At 33.7% G+C, this 25,804-nt stretch overlaps 1 protein-coding gene across 4 annotated transcripts in view; it reads left to right on the top strand.

Annotated features, from left to right (window-relative positions):
• RALYL (RALY RNA binding protein like) overlaps window positions 1-25,804 on the top strand; it is an 878,997-nt gene that overhangs the window by 377,648 nt on the left and 475,545 nt on the right. For all 4 annotated transcript variants that reach the window (XM_090282912.1, XM_090282913.1, XM_090282909.1 and 1 more), the window contains exon 2: window positions 6,057-6,335. In XM_090282912.1, the coding sequence (XP_090139038.1) occupies window positions 6,080-6,335 (256 nt within the window). In that variant the 5' untranslated portion in view covers window positions 6,057-6,079. The remainder of the gene's footprint in view (window positions 1-6,056; window positions 6,336-25,804) is intronic.

Below are 25,804 nucleotides of genomic sequence, written 5' to 3' on the forward strand. Positions count from 1 at the left end.
TGGATATGTACTTGTTTCATTTATGGTTTTAAAAATAGTTTTCTCTGCATATAAATAAATATTTGTATTTCCCCTGTCTCTCTCTTTTTTAAGGGACCCAATATTTTCTTCTGTGCCCAGGGCCTCAATTGACCTTAATCCACCTCTGGGTGTAAATATAGAATGCTTCCATCATTACGTAAATTTCTGTGGAGCAGCCATATGCTATCGTGTTTCTTTTATTATACAGCAGCCTTCACAGAAACTTACCCCTAGCTTCATTTAACCCTCTTAACTTGAAAACAGACAAGTGCTAGGTTAGTTTCATTTTTAATGATTCTCTTTCGCCTTGTCATTTATTTTGTAATTGTAATATTTTCTGAACTGTCGTATTCTTTTTTTCTTAAGTTGTAGGCATTTTTCCAGTGTCTGAGAGCTCCCTGATTTTCCTCTTTATCACTAGTTTTCAGTATTCAATATGTGTCTGGCTGTGCTTTTCTTTATGTTTATTCTGATTGGGGCTCAGTGAGATTCTGGGATCTATGAGATTCATAATTTTCATCAAATTTGGAAGATTTGTGGTCATTTTAAAATATTTTTGCTCCTTTGGTACTCCATATACATATATGTTGAAGGGCTTGACACTTGTCACATATGTTACTGATGTTTTTTATTATTTTTCCCAGTGTTTTATCTCTATGACACATTTTGGATATGTAGTCTCTTTACAGCTTCAAATTCACAAATTGGTTCTTCTGAAGTGCCTTATCACTTTTGATATCAATCAAGTATATTTTTTATGTTTGAAAATATAGTTTTCGCATTTACATGTTTCATCTGATTCTTTATTTCTCTCTTGGTTTTGGTTCAGTTTTCTGATTCTTGGGGTCTCTAGGAGTTTCTTATTGGATGCTAGAGATTTTATATTTTATGTAGTTGAGTGAGTTCTATTTTTCAAAGAATTAACTTTCTTCTAGTAGACATGCAGGTGTATTGGTTGTTTGATCATGTTGAGACCTGTTTTTAAGTTTTGTTAGTGAGATCGCAGAGTACCGTTTACCATAGGGACCCTTTATCCTTATTAGTAAGCCGTGGCCCTTAGGTTCTAACTTTGTGCTCCAGAAACCGATTTGTATTCTACACTGTTGCTGGTGGAAATTTGAATGATCCTCAGCCTTTTGTGGGTTGGGAACCAATCAGCTCACAGATTTCCAATAACTGTAACCAACCTCATGAGGTTTACCCTTGCACACATATCCTGGGAGTCAGCACAGATTCAAGGGACTCCTGATACAATTTCTGGTTACTTTCCTGTTACTCTTCTCTCTAGGAATGTGCCCACAAATCTCTATCTCTTCCGATATTCTGAACTCTGATCTCTGTCATGTCAACTCAGTAAGGTTGCTTACTTTCAGTTACACACACACACCAGCACTATGACCCCAAATGTATCAGGACAGAAAGCTGAGGCCATCCTAGATCTTTCCTTGTTTCTTGTCTGTCAAGCATCAGGAATCTGCACTGCCTCTGGTTTAATATATACATGGGCCTGCCTGGTTTTCTAGTTATTTGAGTCAGGAGGGTTCATTAAACCCATTATTCCATCATGGATGACAGTGGACATCCTTCTTTAACAGACTAAAGATTCATATAATAGAGAAGAATAAGCTAAATATTACTTTGTGAGCTGAGGTTTGATTTTGCAGTGTTGAAATGGTAATGCACAACACTATAACAAAACCCTTTCATTATTATAAACACTGATGAAAATTGTCAGGTCAGACATTATGTTCAAGGTTAGACAAATACAGTTTTAAGGAGATTAAGAGTTATAATGTATTTTTTCTAGATCTATGAAATATACCATTGGTATTTTAACAGGGATTGCATTGAATCTATTGATTGCTTTAGGTAGTACAGACATTTTAATAATGTCAATTCTTTCAGTCCATGAAAACGGTATATGCTCCCATTTATTTGTATCTTCCTTTATTTTTTTCCTTCAGTATTCTATAGTTTTCCAAGTTCAGGTCTTTTATCTCCTTGGTTAAATTTATTCCTACATACTTTATTTTTCTTGTTAAGATAGTAAATGGGATTTCTCCCCTAGTTTCTCTGTCTGATAGTTCATTGTAAGTGTACAAAAATGCCATTGACTTCTGAATATTGATTTCATGTCCCTCTATTTTGCCAAATTCACTTGTTAGGTCAAGTAGTTTTTTGGTGCAGACTATAGGGTTTTCTATGTACACTATCATGTCATTTGCGAATAATGACATTTTTACTTCCTCCTTTCTAATTTGGATGGCTTTTATTTCTTTACTTGTCTGACTGCTGTGGCAAGAACTTCCAGTACTATGTTGAATAAGAGTGCTGAAAGTGGACGTCCTTGTCTTTTTCCTGATTTTAATCAAAAAAGACCCTGATAGCCTCAGCAATCTTGAGAAAGAAGAAAGAAATAAGAGGGATTAAAATAACCAATATCAAACTATGCTACAAAGCAACTGTAATCAAAACAGTCTGGTGCTGGCATAAGAACAGACACATAGATTACTGGAACAGAATAGAGAACCCAGAAATAAACCCAAGTCTCTATGGTAAATTAATGTTTGGCAAAGGGGGAATTAGCATATAATGGAGTAAAGATAGTCTCTTCAATAAGTGGCATTGGGTGAACTGGACTGGTACATGCAAAAAAAGAAACTAGACCACCAACTTACACCGTACATTAGAATAAACTCAAAATGGAAAAGAGACTTAAATATAAGTTGTGACATCATAAAAGTCCTAGAGGAAACATAGGAAATTTTCAGATATCCCACATAGCAATATTTTGCCAATATATCTCCTAGGTCAAGGGAAATAAAGGACAGAATAAATAAGTGGGACCACATTAAACTAAAAAGCTTCTGCACGGCTAAAGAAACCATCATAAAAATGCAAAGGGACTCAAGGTATGGGAGAAGATATTTGCTAATGATACTTGGACAAGGGTTTGATCTCCGAAATATATAAAGAACTCATATGACTCAACACCAGGAGACAACCCAATTAAAAAATGGGCAAAAGATATGAATAGACACTTCTCCAAGGAGGACATACATATGGCCCATAGACATAGGAAATGATGCTTAATAGCACTAGCCATCTGAGACATACAAATTAAAACCACAATGAGATATCACCTGACACCTGTCAGAATGGCCAGCATTAATAAATGAACAAACAAGAGCTGGCGAGGATGTAGAGAAAAGGGAACCCTAGTGTACTGTTGGTAGAAATGCAGATTGGTGCAGCCGCTGTGGATAACACTGTGGAATTTCTTTAAAAAACTAAAGCTGGAACTGACTTTTGACTATGTGATTCCACTTCTGGGAATATATGCTAAGAATCCCGAATCACCAATTCAAAAGAACATATGCACTCCTATGTTCATAGTGACATTATTTACATTAGCAAAGTGCTAGAAACAACCTAAGTGCCCATCTGTAGATAAGTAGATCAAAAAACTGTGGTACATTTACATAATGAAATACTATGCAGCAGAAATAAAAAAGTAACTCCGACTTTTTATGATAGCATGGATGGAACTGGAGAATATCATGCCAAGTGAAACAAGTTAGGTGGCAAAATACACATACCATATGATCTCATCTATAACAGGAATTTAATGAACAAAATTAACTAACAAAATAGAACCACAGGCATGGAAACATGGAACAGACTGAAAGTGACCAGAGGGAATGAGGGAGGGGGACAGTGGTGGAAAGAAGAGGAAAGACTAGACAAAGAACATATATGAATGACCCACAGACATGGACCACATCATGGTAATTGATTGTGGGAGCAGGGGGTGAGATGGGTGGAGGAGGGCAAAGGGGATAATTGGGAAGCTGTAATACAAAACAATAAAAAGTTATTTAATAAAAAAAGAGTCATAACAAAGAATTCCACAGTGACTGTCTGGAGTTAAATTATGAGAGTCATCCATATATCAAAGGATAGAGTCAGGGAGGGTATAGTGATGTTTACAGTGATAATTCAGAGTACAGCTGTGCCCTCACATTAAATGTGATTCAAGGTCACTGTCAAAGACAGACCATTTGGTTCTGTAACCAAAAGCCTGTCGTATCCTAACAATTCTTGTGACTGCATCTTAAAAACTAATCCCTGTACAGGAAATAAAATGTCAGCCATACGAATAGTTTATTCTTAAAAATAATGATACAATATTTCCAAAAATGCCACAAAAGAGGAAAAATATATATATATATATATGTGGATGATATTACTGATGTTGTTCTGGAGAGGTAAGAAAGATAACCATAAATCTATTCCAGAGCCCAAATATAGGTCTTTTATTTTAATTTTCTCCCTCTGTGTGATTAAAGTACACTGGATTATATGAAAAAGCTAAATGTTTAAAATACATATATACATCTTGATTTTTCTTGTTTCAGTTGATTCTCAGAGCATTTGTCTTGAGGTATGCAATAGTTCAAGTTGCAAAAAAAATTAAGAATTATCAGCTTTTTATCTATTCAATTCTAACCCTGAATACCTTGAATAATTCATAAATAAACCACAGAAATGTAACTAAGCTGAAACAAAGCAAGACAGCAATATAATCCTTGTTTGCAATAACATCATAGTCTAAATTTTTATGTGAATAACTAAATGCTTATGAAATTCATATTTCTTATAAAGAGATATATGTAATGTCGAGGGTCTAATATTTAGTAAAATTTTAATTATCCAATATGTAATAATGAACAATCTAATTTAGTTGCTCCTGACTTCAAAATTTCCTGGTTTAAGTGCATAGTGAGTTTACTGGCATATCCAATTTACATGCCTTTAAGACTTCCAAACCATAATACTTGAATTAGAAAAGTCATTTAAAATTTTTTTAAAAGGCACTTTATTTTTTTAATTGTAGGACTGTAAAAGAGATTCTTCATATAAAAATATATTTGTCAGTGATAAAATATATCAGTTAGCTAATGTTCAGTCATGATTATCGATGTCAGAGATTGTGTCCTTGTGGAAATTTAGTTTCATTAAATTTTAAGTTGATATGTATTTTAAAAGAGAACAACAGGCAGTTAAAAATAGGTGCTTAATAAATATTGTTGAATGAATGGGTGGATGGATTTTTAAAGCCTTGAAAACTAAACTTGTAAGTGCTGGAGTACTTAGAAATAAAAGTTTCATTCACCTTAATTAAGCACAATTAATTAATTAAGACTCACAAAATAGTCTTTGGACTAGGTATCTTTAGGCAGCACAGAAGCCGTTAAGATAAATGAATTAAAAATGAGGTTGAGAATAAAAATTTTAACACAGACACCCAATTCACTAATTTGCTGATTATTGATGAAAAACTAGCTACAAGGGCTGCTTGTTTTTAGAAACTGACATGTGACACTGGTTCAATTAAAGAGAATGCACAAAATTTATTCCGGTTGATTTCTTTATTTTCTAAGTCATGCTTTTCCTTATGTTAAGTTTTCTAATTAATTTTTTTTTAATTTTTAACACCATTTTTCTTTTTCCACAGCATTTAATGGAACAGATTATTATTAGTTTCTGTTAGGAGGGTTCTGAAAATGAAATAGCCAATATGTTTACCAGTTAAAGAAAATGTAGAGATAAAAATACATGTTCTTAACAATGAATAGAGGACACTTATATTCTATCATCAGTCCTTAGCTGTGTTAGATTTTCCCTTTGTTGATAAAATAAGGTGATTTATCCTATAAACTTGCTTATAAAATATCGATAGACTTAAAAATAAAAAACTATAAAAGGCTTAGTCATTACTTAGGGGTCAATTGTGGATATAGAAATCAGGAACTCATTTATTTATAACTATGCTAAGTAATTATAAGTGTTTTTTCTATCACATTATGCAATGCAGTGTTCACCTTTTACCTTACTAAATTTTCTTTTCAAGAAAATCAGTCATATATAAGATTTGAAGTTACCTGGTACATATTAAAAAACTATTAAAAGTCAGTGATGTCCATTCCATTTAATTATTTACCTTTTAAACGTTTTTTATTTGTTTGTTTCAGGATTAAAACAAGGTGACCCAACCATGACTGGCAAAACACAGACCAGCAATGTCACCAATAAGAATGACCCCAAGTCCATCAACTCCCGTGTTTTCATTGGCAATCTAAACACAGCCATTGTCAAGAAAGTTGACATTGAAGCCATTTTTTCAAAGTATGGGAAAATAGTTGGATGCTCAGTTCACAAAGGTTACGCATTTGTACAGTACATGAGTGAGCGGCATGCAAGGGCAGCAGTGGCTGGAGAGAATGCCAGGGTCATCGCAGGCCAGCCCCTTGGTAAGTGATGCTCAGCCATGGCTTTAACACTGCTGTTACCATCTCTGCACATACTGGATGTGGTCTTAGTGTGTAAGAGCCAGTATGATTGTAATATCTAGCTCATATATTTAAAATTTACAGTGTTCTCTTTTTCATTCTCATATTTTTTATATATGCATGTCTTATTTTGTTTACATGTTTTTAAACTTCAGATCAAGTATGCTTTGTAATACTTGTTACCTCCACCAACCCTAACAGAGGCAGCAAACGAAAAACAGGCAAAGTGTTTAACTTCATTTTATTTGAAATTGTGTCTACCTTCCAGAAGACACTATGTTATGCAAAAAAATAAAATAACCTCAATATACTTGTTAATTTGAAAATGGTCAACCTGTAAGGAATTTTTATTAGAGTTTATTGGAGCCAAACTGATGATATTGCTGGGAAGCAAGATCTGAAATGTGCTAGAGAATGACAGTTTTGCAGGTTTTTCTTTTTCTTTCTTCTTCTTCTTCTTTTTTTAAAAAATATATATGTTTGGAATGAAGGAGGGGAAATAAGAAAGATTACAGGAAGGTGGGGAAAAGCAAAGTACAGGATAGCTAATAAGATTATGTGTTTCCTTCAGGGTAGTTAAACTTCGGAAGGGTCTGAAAAAGAGGATTACTTTTGGCATTTCGAACACGTGTGAATGTGGATGCACAAGAAAAATGGACAGAACTTACTCAAAAACCTTTCACTAAGGAAGTTTAGGCCTGGGGTGTGACTTCACTATGACCTGCCCAGCCAGAAGGAATTTGTGATGAGGTCACCCTCTGAGGTTACTTTTGTCATTGAACTTGTCAGACTTATTATAGGGTCCCTTTTTAGTCCACATACTTATACTATTTACTTTTAGGGGGCTAATGTATTTTACTCATCTGTTTTTACTTTTTGGAGAGAATGGATAGAAAAATAGCAAAATAAGGTAAATTTTCAGAACTGGAAAAGGACTATAACCCAATCTTTCTTATCTAGTTAGGGATCTTGTACATCATGCCTGTTCAATCATGGGCAGTAATCAGAAATATGCCTAATGTCCAAGAAATAATAGTTTATTTCAAAGAAAAAAAATACAGTCTGAAGTAAAATAATATTTAAAAGAAAATATTTTGTATTAATATAAGATAAAAATTAAAAATCCATTATTTACATGAAAAAATGTAATGAATACAGCAGTGATTCTATAACTTGTTACCAGATCTATGTATCAGATTGATTATACAGCATCTTCTCTTGGGTATCTACAGGTATCTGAACTTCAAATGCCCAAAACAAACTCTTGATTTCCTGAATCCTCAACCTGCATTCCACCATGCTCTCCATCACAATAAATGGAACTCTTATTTATCCAGTTTTTCAAACAAAAACCCAGGGGCAAACCCTTATTCTTCTCTTCCCCTGACACTCCAAATATAATTCATCATCACCTTTCTTGCCTTCAATATGTCCCAAACGCCATCACCTTTGAAATCTCTACCAATAGCTATCTCACACAAGCCACCATTGTATCTCAGGTGGAATATGAAATAAGCCTCAAACTGATCTGCCTCTTTTCACTCTTGTCATGGAGTCCTTGAGAAATGTAAATGAGATTATGCCTTGAATTGGCTCTTAAACCTCCAATACCTTTCCATTACAGCCAGAATAAGATTTATCTTCTATACCATTCCTACTGTGTCCCACACTACTACATCATTACATCCTCAACTCCATATGATTTTTCTCTTTACCTTCTTGACTACTGGTAATGATGCCTCAAACATTCCAAGATTGCTCTTACCTCACAGGCTTTAGATTTGCTATTTCCTTTGCTCACAAGACAGGTCTTTGTTAATTACTTGCTCCCTGCTTTACTCTGGGCTGTGCTCAAACTATACTTCCCCAGAGAGGCTCTACCTGATGAGCCAATCTAAAATGGAATAGCATGCTTGTGGGTATTATACAGAAAAGAAAACAAGGCTTAAAATAATTTAGTTGCTTTTATATGTTTGCATTCTTCAACACACCTTTGGCACCACAGTAGAAAAAAGATATCCCTATTTATTGATATGTTCATATCTTCCTGCCTTTGATATGAAAGTGGGAACCCTAAACTTTCTGTGGGAAATAAAAATGGATGGCATTTGATCCATATTACTTGGGGATTCCTAAAAAGTCAGAATCTAGCTATGAAATTCTTCTAAAAAAAAAAATGAAAGCACAATTTTTATAATGTAAAACTCTTTATAAAAATTTATCTTGGTTATTTAATAAAATTTAAATTTAAAAGGTGAAACACTTATGTAACCTCTTAATATTTCATTGAATGTGGATTATAACTTTTGTTCATATTAATAGTATTTTATAATGTTTTTAATGTAAATTTGTCAGAACTTTTTCTTCTCAAACACATGTGAAAGGCGAAACAAACTTTTATAATGTTTAATACTGACAATTTTTTATATGAAAGTTCACACATAAAATGTCTTTTTGTACCAAATTATCATGCAGAGGTTGGAGACTAAGTCTAAATTAGTGTTAATTTCTACTGATTATACTGGCTTGATCACACACCTGCTATAGATAATCATTTGTAATATCTTTATTTTTAGATTACTTCACTGTTATGATGCTTGCACAATACATATTTTATGAACTGAAGAAATTTGTTATTAATAGTAGGATGAACCCAACACTGAAAAATAACATCTATAAAGACCACTCTTATTTTTGTGGGTAATGATGAAATCCCCCCTCTATCCTTTCTGAGTTCTTATGTACAGACTAATAATAAAATTGAAACAAAACAAGATTAATAGAAGAAAAAGGCCATTTAATACATGCACCCTGGATATTAAAATAATGTCAAAGAAATGACTGAAGCAGACAGATTTAATTTTAAACAAAGAAACAATAAATTTGTATAGATTTGACAAGACAAAGAAACTTAGGTTTGGGTGATCATTGGTAAGAAATCTAAACAGAAAGAGGGCTTGTGGGGGCGGTAAATTAGTACAGGAGTAGAGAGATTTGTTTATATGGACTTATTGGTCTCTATTTCTTAATTCTAGTGATAGGGCATCTCTGTCAGCAGCCTGCACCAAGGAGGGTGCCTTTCACAGGAGAGAATTTTTCATGCATTCAGGGGGACAAGGGAGATTCAATATGTCCTTCTTGCACTAGCTACTTATTAAGTAACTTGGATTCAAAGTAATCAATCTGTCATGGTGGGATAATTGGGGGTGGCCTGCCCTGGACCCTAAAATTCTAAAATCTGTATACAGGTCCCTGTTGTTTCTAAACAATGTCTAGCTTAGAAAAGGAATATATTAAATAGAGAATTGAATTAACTTCACTACATTATAAATGTCTTACAAATGTTGAAGGACTTCAAAGAAGGAGCATGAAAAATACAGATTGTTACTTTTAAAGTAAATCTGGTGGCTATTCTTAATCCTGATCATGAAGAAACTAATGTAAATGCATTGGTAAAAGGAATATATTGGAGAGTAATGCTATCTAAGGGCAAAGAAGAAGAAATCAAACGCTTGTGCAACCCATCAAGCATGACCAAGAAGTAATGGATTTCAAGTTTGTTTTTATCCTCAGCTACCATTTTGCATCCAGAATGATCTTTGCAATATACAAACCTAATCATGTCACCCGCTGATAAACTTTCAGTGATTTCTCAGTATTCTCAGGAAAAAAGACTGAAAGCCTTGCTGTGGCTAACACTCTGTATGTGGTTTGTCTCTTGCTCATCTGCTGTTTTACATCAACACTGCCTTAGCCTTGCTTGGTCTTCATACAAGTTGACTTCTATGTATTCTATAAACAAATCACTTATTTCCCTCCACAAGATATGTATATGTACTATTTGACTATGTGTAATGTTCTTCCTACCAAGCTCCACCACCTACCTCTCTCCCCAACGTCTTCACTTCTCTCACCTGACTATTCATCCTTTAGATCTCAGATCAAGTGCCATTACTTAATGAGATGTACTTTGATCCCTTAAGCCAGTTGGAATGCTTTTCTTTCCTTTCTAGCATGTACTTCTTTTCAAATATATTTCTATACTTACTACTTAGTCATGGGTATTCATCCCTTCTCCCTCTAGGCTAAGTTCCTTGAAAACATTTACTGTACCTGTTTATATTAATCTTGTTAGCACATACCAGAGTTCTAATGCTTCAATGATGAAGGCTCAGTATGTGTGTGGGAGAAAAAGGAATTGATCGCTGGCAGAATAGATGGAAATCACTAAAGGGCTTTTCCCCACCCTCTCCCAACACAATAATAAGGAAGACAGAAGGGGGAGTAGGAGAAGGAAAAAGATGAGGAGGAGGAAGATGAGGAGCAAGATTAAGTTCTCTGGAAAATGAGAAACCAGTTTGGGATTGCTCTAAACAGAAGGCATTGTGGTCTCCTTGTGGGGCAACTATGTATTCAATCTCTAAAATCAGTACCCTAGAGGTAGCTAATAGACCAGATCCAATTTTTTAAAAATATATTTCAGTCTTCAATAAGCATCAAATATTAACATGTCTATATTTTAGTCAAAGGGTATAGTATATGCGATATCGGTTTAAAGAAAGATTTTATCATGGAATACTTCCTCTTCATTTCATAAAATAGCATCCTTTCATAGTTCTATTATTAAAGACTAGATATTTGCTTAGTATTTCATCATTTTCAGAGCTCTTTCAGGCACAGATTATCTTCTTTGATTCTCAAAATGCTAAGAAGTAAGTGATAGGGGTACTTATGCTTATTCTGCTGCTAGGAACCAAAGCTCAGAAATTCACTTGCCCTACATCACATGAATGGTGGTGTAGGATATCACATTCACACATTCTGACCCTAATCACTTTTACTTTTTATTCTTGCCAGCAATTCTTTTCATATCAAGTTATCAATAGAGTGACTGTACACTTTATCATCTAAGCTAGGATACTTCTGGGAGTGATAAGAGGTGTTATTAATGATTATGCCATGACATCAGACTTAACCAGAATGATCCTGGGTAAACTTGAATGCATGATCTTCATTATATATTGCATTTGTACTTGAAGCAGACCATCAACTTACCTGGTCTTTCTCATACAACAAATATTATATAGTATATTAGTTAAAGTAGGCCATCCTCAGTATCAGATATAAAACCTGACATTTCAGTAGTTAATATAATATAAATTTATTTCTTTCCCAAATAAGAAGCAATTGTTTTTGCTGACATATCTTCTCAGGTGAGGGAAGTAGAGGGAATAATTATTTTTTTAAAAAAGGCCACATCACCTAAAAAGCTTTTGCACAGTAAAAGAAACCATTAAAATGAAAAGGCAACCCACTGCATAGAAGAACATATTTTCCAATGATTCATCTGATAAGGGGATGATTTCCAAAATGTATAAAGGACTTATACAACTCAACACCAGGAAGACAAACAACCCAATTAAAAACAGGCAAAGGGTCAGAATAGATACTTTTCCAAAGAGGACATACAGATGGCCAACAGACATAGGAAACTATGCTGAACATCACTAATTATGAGAGAAATACAAGTTAAAATCACAATGAGATATCACCTCACACCTGTCAGTGTGGCTCTTATCAATAAGTCAATAAACATCAAGTGTTAGTGAGGATGTGGAGAAAAGGGAGTGCTCTTGTACTGTTGGTGGGAATGCATATTGGTGCAGTCACTGTGGAAAACAGTATGGAGTTTCCAAAAAAAGTTAAAAGTGGAACTACTCTTTGACCCAGTGATCCCATTCCTGGGAATATATCTGAAGAAACCTGAAATACTAATTCAAAGGAATATATGCACCCTTGTGTTTATTACAGTGTTACTTACAATAGGTAAGATATGGAAACAACTCAACTGTCCATCAGTAGATGAATGGTTAAAAAAGTTGGTAATACTAGTCATCATTAAAAAAAAAAGAAATCTTGCCTTTTGTGAAAGCATGATTGGATTTGGAGAGCATATGCTAAGTGAAATATTGTAATACAGGCAGAGAAAGACAAATACCATATTATCCCCTTTATATGTGTTATCTAATCAACAAAATACATTTTAAAACAAAGTAGAAAGACTCATAGATACTAGAACAGACTGACAGCTGTCAGAGAAGAGAGGGTTGGGGGTTAGTTGAAAAGGGTGAAGGTATTAAGCCATGAATGACAGTATGGTGATAGGCAGAGGAAAAGCAGGGTGGGAAGAAGTGGAAGTGGGAAAACTTAAATAAATTAGGATAAATGTGGACAGAAAGAGACTTGACTTTGGATAGTGAGTACACAATGCCGTGTGCTGATGTTATTTTATTGAACTGTACATTTGAAATCTGTATCATTTCATTAAACAATGTCACCCCAATAAATTAAAAATTTTTTAAAGGAGCCTTGGAGAGTATTATGCTAAGGGAAAACGAGGTGGTGAAAGACAAATACCACATGATCTCACCTATAAGAGTAACCTAATGAAAAAAACAAACAAATGAATAAAATAGAACCAGAGGCATAGAAACAAGGAACAGACTGACAGTGGCCAGAGGTGATGGGAAAGGGTGTTAAGGGGGGGAGAGAAAGAGAAGGGACTAGTCAAGGAATTACTATAAATGACCCATGGACATGAAAAACAGGGTGGGATTGACTATAGTGGTGTTCAGGGGCAGGGCATTGGAGAGCAATGGGGAAAAATTGGGACAACTGTAAAAGAACAACAATAAAAAAAAAAGAGATTTAAAAAGAAAAGGAGCCCTGGCCAGGTGGCTTAGTTGGTAGGAGCATCATCCTGTACACAAAAAGGTCATGATTTTGATTCCTAGTCAGGACATATATCAGAGTTGGAGGTTTGATTCCTATTGTGTGCACATACAGGAGACAGCCTATTGATGTCTCTCTTACATTGATGTTTCTCTCTCTCTCTTTTACACACATACACACACATAAACACACACACACGCTAATAAGCAAGCCCTCATGTGAGGATTTAAATTTCAAAAAATTGATTTAAAAAAAACAAAAGAGAGAGAGAAGGAGGAGATGGGGTGGGGTGAAGGCTCTGTTCCCTTTCATCCACAGACCAGGCTGTAGGAAGTTCTCACATCTTTCAGTGAGTAGCTACCAGGGAGGTGGTAAGAGGTCAAACCAACAGACAGGTGAAGAGGGTGAGGCTGGAGATCTGGGGGTTTTCTCTTTGAGTCTAGAGGTTATATTCACCTGTTTGCTTCCCTTCTACTGACCACATGAACACACAGGTGAGGCTGGGCATCCACTCCCACATAACCCTGTAAACAGGAAAAACATAAACTTTTAGTGGGTTTGTTACAAACTATTTGCTGAATGTTGAAATATCATTATCCATAAGTAAAATGGTGACTATATTTTACAGTTTCTGGTGAACTGTATCTAGCAATGTGGTCTTTAGAGCAATGTTTACTAACCTTGGCAGTATTGAAATTTGGGGCTGTTGCTTTGGGGGCTAGTCCTATGTATTTGAGGATGTTTAGAGCATCCCTGACTTCTACTCATTGGATGCCAGTGGCATCCCCTCCCAATAGTGACAACTAAAAATGTGTCCAGATGTTACCAAATGTCATCTGGATGACAAAATCACACTACTTTATTGTAATGATAACAATGTAAAATCTTTTAATTCAGAAATCTTATAATAGTTTTAATCAAGATAAAGTATACGAAAACAATGCTTTGCATTATTTTGACAATAACTCATAATTTATAGTAATGATAGGTCTTTTCCAGTTATGTAGTAAACAAAATCGTGTTTTCTTTTCTTTTTTTATTCTATTTTATTCTTTATGCTATTACAATTGTCCCAATTTCTTTTCCATTTGTTCCCCTCCACCCAGCGATGCCCCTCTCTCCAGTTGTCCCCCCCTTAGTTCATGTCCATTGGTCGTACATATAGTTCTTCTCAACATATTCCTATCTACTCCACTCCCTCCTACTATGCCTCCTCTACCCAGCCCACCCCTCTAGCCCACAGTCAATCACCTCTGTGTTATCAATGCCCATGAATCACTCATACATGCCCTTTGACTAGTCCTTTCCCCTTTCTTCCACCATTCCCCCTTCTCCTTCCCTCCAACAGCTGTCAGTCTGTTCCATGTTTCCATGTCTCTGGTTCTATTCTTCTAATTAGTTTACTTTTTTCATTCGATTCCAGTTATAAGTGAGGTCATATACCATCTGTCCTTCGCTGACTGGCTTATTTCACTTAGTACAATACACTCCAGTTCTATCCATGCTATAACAAAAGGTAAGATTTCTTTCTTTCTGCTGCATAATATTCCATTGTGTAAATGTACCACAGTTTTTTAATCCACTCATCTACTGATGAGCACTTGGGCTACTTCCATCAGTTGGCTATTGCAAATAGCACTGCTATGAACATAGGGGTGCATAAGTTCTTTTGAATTGGTGTTTCAGGATTCTTGGGGTATATTCCCAGCAGTGGAATTGCTGAGTCATAAGGCAGTTTTGTTTTTAATCTTTTTCATTAAATCTTTTCATTCAGATATTTCAGACCACCACTAAAAATTATGAAGAAAAATAAAACCTTGTAAAAGTGTTAAGTGAAAAGTACTGAGTTATGAGCCAATTCAGATGCTCAAGATGACGTTCAAATATATATTTTTCAACAACACCACTGAAAGCTTGTTAAAGCAAAGAAAGGAAGACTTGCAGCATTCCTGGGTGTTGTTTTCTCTATCAAATACATTAGTCCTTCTATTTCACCCATCCCTCCCAATTTTGATTTGTTTTATTCTCCTGTACACATGCCTTCAGGTTCAAGTGAGATGCATTATCTGTACATGTAGTAAGGACACTGACAGAGAGCCAGGGCTGAAATGCTGAGTCTATTACAGAATCCTTTGAGAAGTACACAGATCTTGTGGAGGATACTAAGCTATGAAAATCTCATAGAAAACATCTCCAAAATGCTGCAAGGGATTTAAAAAACACTTTTAGCAGGGCACCATTATGTAAACTTATTACAATTTACACTGATACACAAAGAAAAGAAAAAAGTTTAACTTTTGCCTTAATGTATAGAGAACATATTATCATCATACTTCTTCAACTTGCTAGTTTGACAAAGCTTCCAGTTCCCAAGATATGAATTGTAATTTACTCCTTTAGTTAGGATGAACTTTAGCTATAAGGAGAATAGAAATTTTGAATTAGTAAATATTTGAATTTTTCTTCCTCTGAAACTATTACCATTCCAGCTTTCTTTCTGCACTAAAGAAATGTCCTGTACATGTACACAATGGAATACTATGTAGCAGAAAGAAAGAAGGAACTCCTGCCATTTGCAACAACATGGATGGAACTAGAGAGAATTATGCTTAGTGAAATAAGCCAGGCAAAGAAAGAAAAATACCATATGATATCACCTAATACAGGAAACTAAAGAACAGCACAAACAAAGGAACTAAATAGAACAAAGAGCAGAATAGCAGTTAATAGGGGGGAGGGGAGAGGGAGAGAAGGGGGATAAGTAAGGGAAGGGTTTAGTCAAAGAAACTATATAAATGACTCATGGACATGGACAATAGGGAGGGATAAGATTGCAGGAGAGGGGGTGGGTTGGGTGGGGGAGAGAAATGGGGGAAAATGAGACAACAGTAATTGAAAAACCAAAAAAAAAAAAAAAAAAAAAAAAAAGAAATGTCCAACACATCTTTATATTTTAAACAACCAATTTTCCAACATATTTTATACTACACAGATATTCAAAGTGGTTATCAATTGCAGAATGTTATGTTTAGATGACCATTATGTTTTTTTTTTAATTTTGGCTTTTCAATTACAGTTGTCCCCTTTTCCCCCAATTTCTCTCCCCCACTGAACCCACCCCCTCTCCCACAATCATATCCTTCCCCGTTGTCCATGTCCATGAGTCATTTATTCAGGTTCTTTGACTAAACCCTTCCCTTACTTATCCCCCTTCTCTCTCTCTCCCCTCCCCCCTATTGACTGCTATTCTGCTCTTTGTTCTATTTAGTTCCTTTGTTTGTGCTGTTCTTTAGTTTCCTGTATTAGGTGATATCATATGGTATTTTTCTTTCTTTGCCTGGCTTATTTCCCAAGGCTATTAAGGGTCTTGAATGGTATACGTGGACAGAGGAATAAAGAATTATTACAGTACTTAGGACATAGCTTTCAGAATAAGTCACTCTTTTCTGTGGTTGACAGAAATATGTTGCCAGTTTATTTTTGTAATAATGCTTTGTTTATACATTATTTTCAACTATCAAACTTCTCAACAACATTTAAGATACACCCTATTACATTTAAAAATAATCTTTCTAATATCCTTCATGGAAGCTAGAGAATGGATTTCATTAATCCCATTTTACAAATAAAGAACCCTTTAATATACTGAATGGTAAAAAGAGCATATTTTAATGAAGATAAAAGTCTTCGAAATTCCTTCTAAAATTTTTCAAACCTCCTATAAACACCCTTAATTCTACTATCTAAAGCACATGTATACTATCTGGGAGTTATTCGAAAAGTCTTAATTGCCATCCATCTTCATCCTTATCCTCCACTGTTCTCAGAAAATATTAGAAACAACGTTCTGTGGGCTGCACAGCTCAATACATATTTTGGGTTTTCAGTAATTAAACAGAGCTACTTAATATGCTGTAAACAAATTCTAATTAGCAAGCTTCCATAATAGAGTGAATTATAGAACTAATGGTCTATCAGCCAAGGAGATGAATGTCCTCAAATGTGATGGGAAGCCTGGGGGATTTTCTTGATGACTCTAAAATTGGTTGTTGGACTCAGTGACTGAACCTAAATTAGCAGAAACAGTGGAGGCAGGTACATCCATGAGCAATTTATTCACAATCACTGGATACTCCCGAGCAACATTAGAAGGATCTTATTAGTTCTAACTTGTTGTAACTTATCCCCTAGAAGAAAGTTGGACATAACACTATATAAAATGTAACACTTCATGTTGTCTTTAATCTTGTTAACAAAAAGTTCAAAAGTCATTTGTGAACTAATTTAAGAATACTGTAACAATAGGAACATTTATTCTTCTCACAATTTGTTTGAAATTGTGCTAGACTTTTACCAAATGTGTGAGGCTAAAAAGGCACATAGAAAAACAAAGCCTCATAAGAATTAAATTAAGCTAAAATGTAAAGCAAAATAATGCAATAAGATAGATGACTTACTTGGAAAATATTCTAATCATATGACATAACAAACAATGGAAGGTGGAAAACACAGATATTAAAATTTTTGTCAAAAGTTTATGAACGTTAGTGGTTAAGAGTGCAGGCTCTGGACTCAGGATTTATCCTTTATCTTGTACAGCTGTTTATCCTGTACAAAAATTTATCCATCCTGGGCTTTGGTTTCTTTGTATGTGAGGAGACCATGGCTGAAGGTGCCCAGGAACCCAAATTTTTATTATAGTTCGTGCTTTTTCTGTCTTGTTAAAGAAATCTTTGCCTACTCAGTGGTCATGAAGACATCCTTTTATGTGTCTTTTTAGGGGGCTTTGGTTGTTTGTTTTACCATTTACATTTAGATTTCAATATATCTGTGATTAAATTTTTTGCATGGTACATGTTATTGAATAAATTAACTTATTTCATCTGAATATCTAATCAACTCTATTTTTGGAGAAAATACTGCCTTGAAATGTCAGTTTGGACATAGAACAAGTGATATATTATATATACTTATATTGTTGGGGAGGAAATTTTTCTCTCTACCCTTCCAGATTCCTTGGCTGGTCTAATAATCAAATTAGCAGACTAATTAACAGGAAAAAAAGTTTTAATTTTGTACATACAGAGGCTTCACGAGACGGTGAGGGCTCATAGGCAGTCAGGCAGTTGGGGCTTAGATGCCATTCTAAACAAGGAGAACAGGGAAGAACCTGAGACATCAAAGGGGAAAAATGTAGTTCCCACAGAGGTGGAAACACTTGTTTGCCATGTCATGTAGACCATGGGACACAAGAATGTTCTCTTCTCCAACCCCTGCCAAGTCACCCCCACTACTGAAGCTCCATATGTCTAGTAGTTATCTCTGTCTGATAGTGCTCTTAAATATACATATATGTACCCACACATGTATACATACATAGACACAAATATATTATGCATATATAATATATAATAGTGCATGTTTTATATGGAATTATATATAGAATTTTAGTTAATATCAATTTGTGTTTATAATGTTATATATGCTGTAGCTATTATATTATAAATAGTACTAATGGTACTATAAATAGCACCATTTTGGACATTTCATTTTCCAATTGTTCGTCAATATTATATTTTTTAATTTACTCACAGATTTTCTTAATTCACTTACTAATGCTAACAGTTTACTGTCCGGTTTCTTGGGTTTCTTCAATATTTTATGTATACAACCGTGTCTTTTACAAATAATGACAGTTTTATTCCTCTTCTTGCAATATGTATACTTCTTTTTCCTTGCACTACATTGGTTAATACCTCTAGAATAATACTGAAAAGTTGTAGTGGTCACAGGTATGTTTTTCTTGTTACATGAGAAAGCTGTCAATATTTTTCTATTATCATTTGCTACAAGATTTTATTTTTGTCAGTGTCCTATCATATTAAGGAGGTTCTCTTTATATTTCTAGTTGGCTGTTAATTTTTACTGAATTTTATTCAGTACTTTTACTGTATACATGTAAATTAATACTTAATATTTTTATTTAATATGAAGACTTACAATTGATCTTTTAATGTTACATCAATTTCACACTTCTGGAAACAAACACAACATACTCATAAAAACTTTTTTTTAACTCTATATTTATAATAGAGATTTAGAGATTGGCTTACAATTGTTTAATTATTTTTTAAATCAAAATTTGCATTTTAAATTGTTGTTCTATTACAGTTGTCCCATTTTTCCCCCATTACTCTCCCCTGCCCTGCCCACTTCCCACCTCTCTCACAGCCAATCATTCTGGTTATGCCCTTACTAATTTTGCTATTGCAGAGATGCTGGCCTCATGAAATAAACTATGAAGTACTCCTTCTTTTCCTGTTCTCTGGAAGTTTGTTTATGACTGATGTTATTATTTTTTTTCATATATACTTGCAGGATTCACAAATGGTGCCATTTGAGCCTGTAGTATTTTATTGAAATATCATTAATACAAACTCAGTTGTTTTAACACAGGTAGGGCTATTTATATTTTAAAAATTATTCTTGTGCCATTTCTGGGGAGAAAACATTTTCCAAGGGATGTGCTAATTTGACATATATTTTCAAATCTATGGACATAAAACTGCTCATTGTATTTTTATATTTTATTATCATTAGGAGCTTTAAGTGATGTCTATTTGCTAATTCCAATGTTGGTAATTTTTGGCTTAACTTTTTCTTCTTTAGCCAGTTTAGCCATTTATTCAAATAACTGAATTATGGCTTTGTGTATTTTCTCAATTGCATATTTGTTTTTGTTTCATTAATTATAATCTTATATTTATTAATTTTATACTCTGGTTAAGTGTTCTGCACTTTCTATGGCTTCATGAATGGAAACTTAGATAACTAATTTTCAGCCTTTCATGTTTACTAAAAATGTATTTAATTCTTTGATTCTGAATTCTATTTTCATTTCATCCCACAACTTCTAATACCTCATATGTTCAGAATAAATTAGTTAAAAAGTATTTTCTAATTCATATTGGTATTTTTTCTTTGATCTATTGGTTATTTTGAATTTTGTTAATGAAATTATAATTTTAATTGATTTTAGCTTTATTGTACTGTGACCAGAAAATAAATTAATTAAACTACACTGAGAACTTTTTTTCTAGTTCTCTATATGGTCAGTTTTTATGTGTTCCATATGCAGGTGGTAAACAGCATTTGTACTTGGCTGTTATTCTGTGCAGATGTCTTTATGCACTAAACAGAAAAAATTGCTAATTGAATTTATCTGCCATTATCATTATTGTTTTTTGTCTTCTTTTCCATCAATTATTAAGAGAGGTGATTTTGATTATGGATTTATCTATCTTTTCAGTTCTTTCATTATTTTCTTTACATATTTTAAGTAATAATATTTGGTAAAGACACACTTGAAATTATTATATCTTTCTAATGAATTCATCTTTTTATTAGTATGATGTATCCTGATATCCAGTAATTATTTTTATCTTAAGTAAAAACAGTGTCTAACTTAATATAGCTGATATCACTTCCTTTTGATTAATGTTTTTATGGTATATCATTTTTCATCCATTTTAGTTTTAGCAATTCTGTGTCAATATTTAAAGTATGCTTGTAAACAAAATATAATCTTTTAAAAATGCAACATGACAGTCTTTGTCTTTTGCTTGAAATAATTTATTCACATTTAATTATGATATATTTGAATTTATATCTTCAAGATTGCTATTTTTTTCTATTTGTTCTATGGATTGCATGTTGTTGTTTTTTTCCTTTTTTGCCTTTGTGAAATTATCTCTCTTTTATTGTTTTGTATTTTCCATTCTATTAGCTATAAGTTATACAATCATTTACTATTCTTATACTGGTATCCTAGAAATTGCAACTGATACCCATGATTTATTAGTTTAATGTATATTATCCTTTCTACTACCTTCCTGATATCCCAATTACATAAAATACTTCAGGTTCATTCACCCCCCCCCCCACCTGTCATGAAATGTCGTGAATTTAAATTTTGCACATATTCTGCTTCATTTATTAACTTTATGTTTTGGAGATTTTCAAGCATATGCAAAAATATAGAGGAAAATGTAATGAAGGACTAGATTTATATTTGTTTTTGTTTCATTAATTGTAATCTAAGCACTTAGCAATTCACAAGCATTTTGTTTTTTTCTATGCCTCAGCCATTTCCTTTATACTCCCTGAACTGTTTTGAAGCAAGTCTCTGACATATAACTTAATCTACAGGTATTTCATCCTGAATATATAAAATATAAATTTTAAATAAAACATAGCTATAAATGATTTCACCAAATATAATTGCTACAATTCCATAATACTAATCTAGTAGTAATTCTGTTTTCTACAATTTCTTCTCTTAAACTATAATTTAAAATTAATTTTGAATTGGAATTCAAATATGATAAAGCTTGTGATTTGTTGATATATCCCTAAAGTCTCTCTTACAGACTCTCTTAATATATTCTCCATTTCCCCTGTATTTTAACTATTGTAAGAACTGAGTCATTTGTCCTATAAAGTTTCACAGGTCCTGCTGTTGGTGATTGCATCCCTGTGGTATAATTTAACATGCTTATCTCTTCCTAATATTCCCTGAAAATTGTTAGTGATAGCAAGAGTCTTGATCAGATTCGGGTAGAATTTTTAAAGATATCTTTATGTATGGTTGTATACACTTCTGTCAAAAAGTGTGTGCCTGATTTTCTCTCCTAGGAGTCCCTGAATATGGTAACTTATTTCTATAATGTTTTTTATTGTTTATTATCTGTAATTATTCTAAAAAGGGAAACTTCTTTTGTGTACTTGGTTACCCTGAATTATCATTCTGTAGAAAAAAAAAGAGGATAACATTGATTTTTTTCCTTTTATACTATTTATAAAGTAGTTCCCTGGCCTTTGCTAAATATTATAAATGAGTTTAAAAATTGTCTATAATTTCTAGGTCAAGAATAACCATAGTTGATATGTTTCTATCCCTTGCAGTTGTGGTTTCAATTAATGATTAAGTTATCCTGACTTTATGTGGCACCATATCCCCATTGCTTTCTAGGTCATTTCAATGTGAACTATAAGTCTTTGATAGTTACCCTTATTTCTGATATGACAAAATGTTTTAGGAACACAATTTCTTGCTTCCTACTGGGAATCAGCCTGTTCTCTAAAGAGATCTGGACCACTTAGTGGGAAATATTATTTAGATTTTCTGGGTGCTAAGGAGGCTCATGTTACTGAATTTTTTTATTGTTTCTCAGTTGCTTCAATCGTCAGAGCTAGGAGACACACACACACACATACACATACACAAAGTAAAATAATATGTTTATTCGGATACTTTCTATTATCAGGACTATAGGAATGTAACCTCCTAAATCTTACATCTACATTTACCCTTCAACATTGCCAGAAATCTGTATTCTCAACTACATTTTACTTATTTGATCATCAATAATACTTGTATACACATGAGAGTCTCATAGAAACATTACCATCAGCAATAACACTACTATGATTTCTGAAAATAGTTAAATATTTTAATTATTTTGCCATTTTTCTCCTAAGAATATTCTACTGATAAGAACAACAAAATTATTATGTAGTAAAGTCATTTGGAGTGTTCTTTTCTGTGAAGTTATGTCACCAAATAGGTATACAGTTATGTCTATTAGGAATTGCATTAATTTTTTTTTATTTTTAGCTTTATTGAAGTCTAATTGATATAAAAATAGCACACATTTAACATATATGAGGTCTGTCTGGAAAAAGTCCAGCCATTGTTAGTATGAGAACAGTTTGTTTGACATCAATGTATCCTGACAGCCAGGAAGAGTGGACTGGAATGTGCATGTATGAACAATGATGACTTCACTGTACTAGTCAGTGGGGGTGGTAGACATTATTGAGTGAGCATGTGTACTGTATGGTTGTCACATTCAAAATGACTAAGTAGAGCAATGAATCTGCATCAGATTTTGCATTAATTTTAACATTACTCCATGGAAGCTATTCAGATGATTCAGAAAGCTATAGCTATGTGCAACTGGTGATTGGCAGCTTCATCACAACAACTCACCCACTAATGCATCATGTCACTTGCAAAGGTTTTTTTTTTTGTGAAGCATGAAATCACCCAGGTGACTAAAGTACCTACAGCCAGAAAAGCCCTGTGACTTCTGGCTTTTCCAAAACTAAAATCACCTTTGAAAGGGAAGAGATTTTAGACTGTTGAAGAGATTCAGAAAAATATGATGGGGCAGCTGATGATGACTGGCAAAACTATGTGAGGTCTCAAGGTGCCTACTTTGAAGTGGACTGAGGCATCATTGTCCTATGTACAATGTTTCTTGTATCTTGCATATTCTTCAATAAATGTCTCTATTTTTCATATTACATGGCTGAATACCTTATGGACAGACCTCAAACATCATCGTGAGTTTGGGCATATCAGTGATATCATTATCTCAACCAAGACAGGAAATTATCTGTCACAAAAATTTTCTTATGTCCCTTGTGGTTTTACTTTGTTTATTATTTTATTTTATGATTATTATTACTGTAGCAAGGATACTTAACATGAGATATATTCTCTCAACTTATATGAAAATGCACAGCACAATATTGCTAAATATAGGTACTATGTTGTACAGCAGATCTCTAGAACATATTGATTTTGTAAAACAGAGACTGTATCCATTAAGCAATAATTCCACATCTCCAACCTTGGCCCCTGGCAGTCACTATTCTACCCTATGTTTCTGAGTCTCATTATTTTAAATACTTCACATAAGTGGAATCATTCTATCCTTCTATCTCTGGCTTCTTTTACTTACCATAATATCTTCAAGTTGGGAAGACTCCCAAACTCTTTCTATGAGGTCAGTATTATCCTAATTCCCAAACCACATCAAGACACAACAAAGAAAGAAAACTGCAGGCCAATATCACTGATGAACATAGATGCTAAAATCCTTAACAAAATATTGGCAAACCAGATCCAACAGCACATTAAAAAAATCGTACATGACAATCAAGTGGGATTCACCCCAGGGATGCAAGGATGGGGTGCAAGGATTGACAAATCAATAAATTTAATACACCACATAAACAAAATGAAAGACAAAGATCACATGATCATATTAATAGATGTTAAAAAAGCATTTGATAAAGTCCAGCACCTATTTATGATAAAAACACTAAGCAAAATGGGAAGAAAAGGAACATACCTCAACATAATAAAGGCTGTATGTGAGAAACCTGCAGCCAGCATCATAATCAATGTGCAAACACTGAAAGCTTTTCCCCAAAGATCAGGAAAAAGACAAGGATGTCCCTTCTCTCCACTTTTATTTAACATAGTTTTGGAAGTTCTAGACATAGCAATCAGACAAGAAAAAGAAATAAAAGACATCCAAATTGGAAAGTGGAAAATAGAAAGTAAAACTGTCATTATTTGCAGATGACATGATAGTGTACATAGAAACCCTATAGACTCCACCAAAAAACTACTCGACATAGTAAGTGAATTTAGGAAAATAGCAGGTTACAAAGTCAATATTAAGAAATAGAAGACATTTCTGTACACCAAGTGAAAAATCAGAGATAGACACTAGAAAAAAATTCCATTTACTATAGCAACAAGAAAAATTAATTATTTAGGAATAAACTTAACCAAGCAGGTAAAAGACCTATACCTGGACGACTACAGAACACTGAAGAAAGAAATTAAGGAAAATACAAAGAAATGGAAGCATATACCATGTTCATGGATAGGAAGAATCAACATCATTAAAATGTCCATACTATCCAAAGCAATTTGTATATTCAATGAAATCCCTGCTAAAATACCAATGACATATTTCACAGGCTTAGAACAAATACTTCAAGGAATTATATGGAACCAAAAATGACCCCAAAGAGCCTCAGCAATCTTGAGAAAGAAGAACAAAGTAGGAGGAATCACAGCACCTGATATCAAACTATATTTCAAGGTCATTGTAATTGAAACAGTCTGGTACTTGTGTAAGAACATACATATAGATCAATGGAACACAATAGAGTGTCCAGAAATAAATGCAGGTCTCTATGGTCAGTTAATATTTGACAAAGAATGAAGGCGCATAAAATGGAGTGAAAATAGCCTTTTCAACAAATGGTGTTAGAATTGGAGAAGGTTATGAAAAAAATGAAGCTAAACCACCAACTTATACCATACAGCAGAATAATTTCAAGATGGATAAAAAAAAAACTTAAATACAAACCATGATCCCATGAAGGTCATAGAAGAACACAGAGGCAGTACAATTTCAGATATATCAAGTAGCAGTATTTTCACTGATACATTTATCTATGTATTTATATTTACCTATTTATCTTTTATCTAAAATCTAACCTGTAGAACCTCTATTTTAGGTAAATGATGACATACTAAAAATACTTTTATCCATTTTGTATTTGTACTTAAGAGTCTATTCTGGTAACAATTCCAAATCTTTGAGATATTCTTGTTCTTTTTCATAGCTGCATAATACCCTGTTATGTAGATTTTCCATGTACTGTGGTTTATTCAATCAGACCTTTGAGATGGGCATTTGAGTTTTCCCAGTCTTTTCCTATTACAAATAATGCAGCAGTAAATAACCTTATGATACATTATTTCATATTCTACTTGGGGTACTTTGAGGTAGATACCTAGAAATGACAATATAACAATTTTCCCCAGG

This window comes from Furipterus horrens, unplaced genomic scaffold (assembly GCF_987537825.1).
Source record: "Furipterus horrens unplaced genomic scaffold, mFurHor1.1.pri manual_scaffold_7, whole genome shotgun sequence".
Taxonomy (NCBI): Eukaryota; Metazoa; Chordata; class Mammalia; order Chiroptera; family Furipteridae; genus Furipterus; species Furipterus horrens.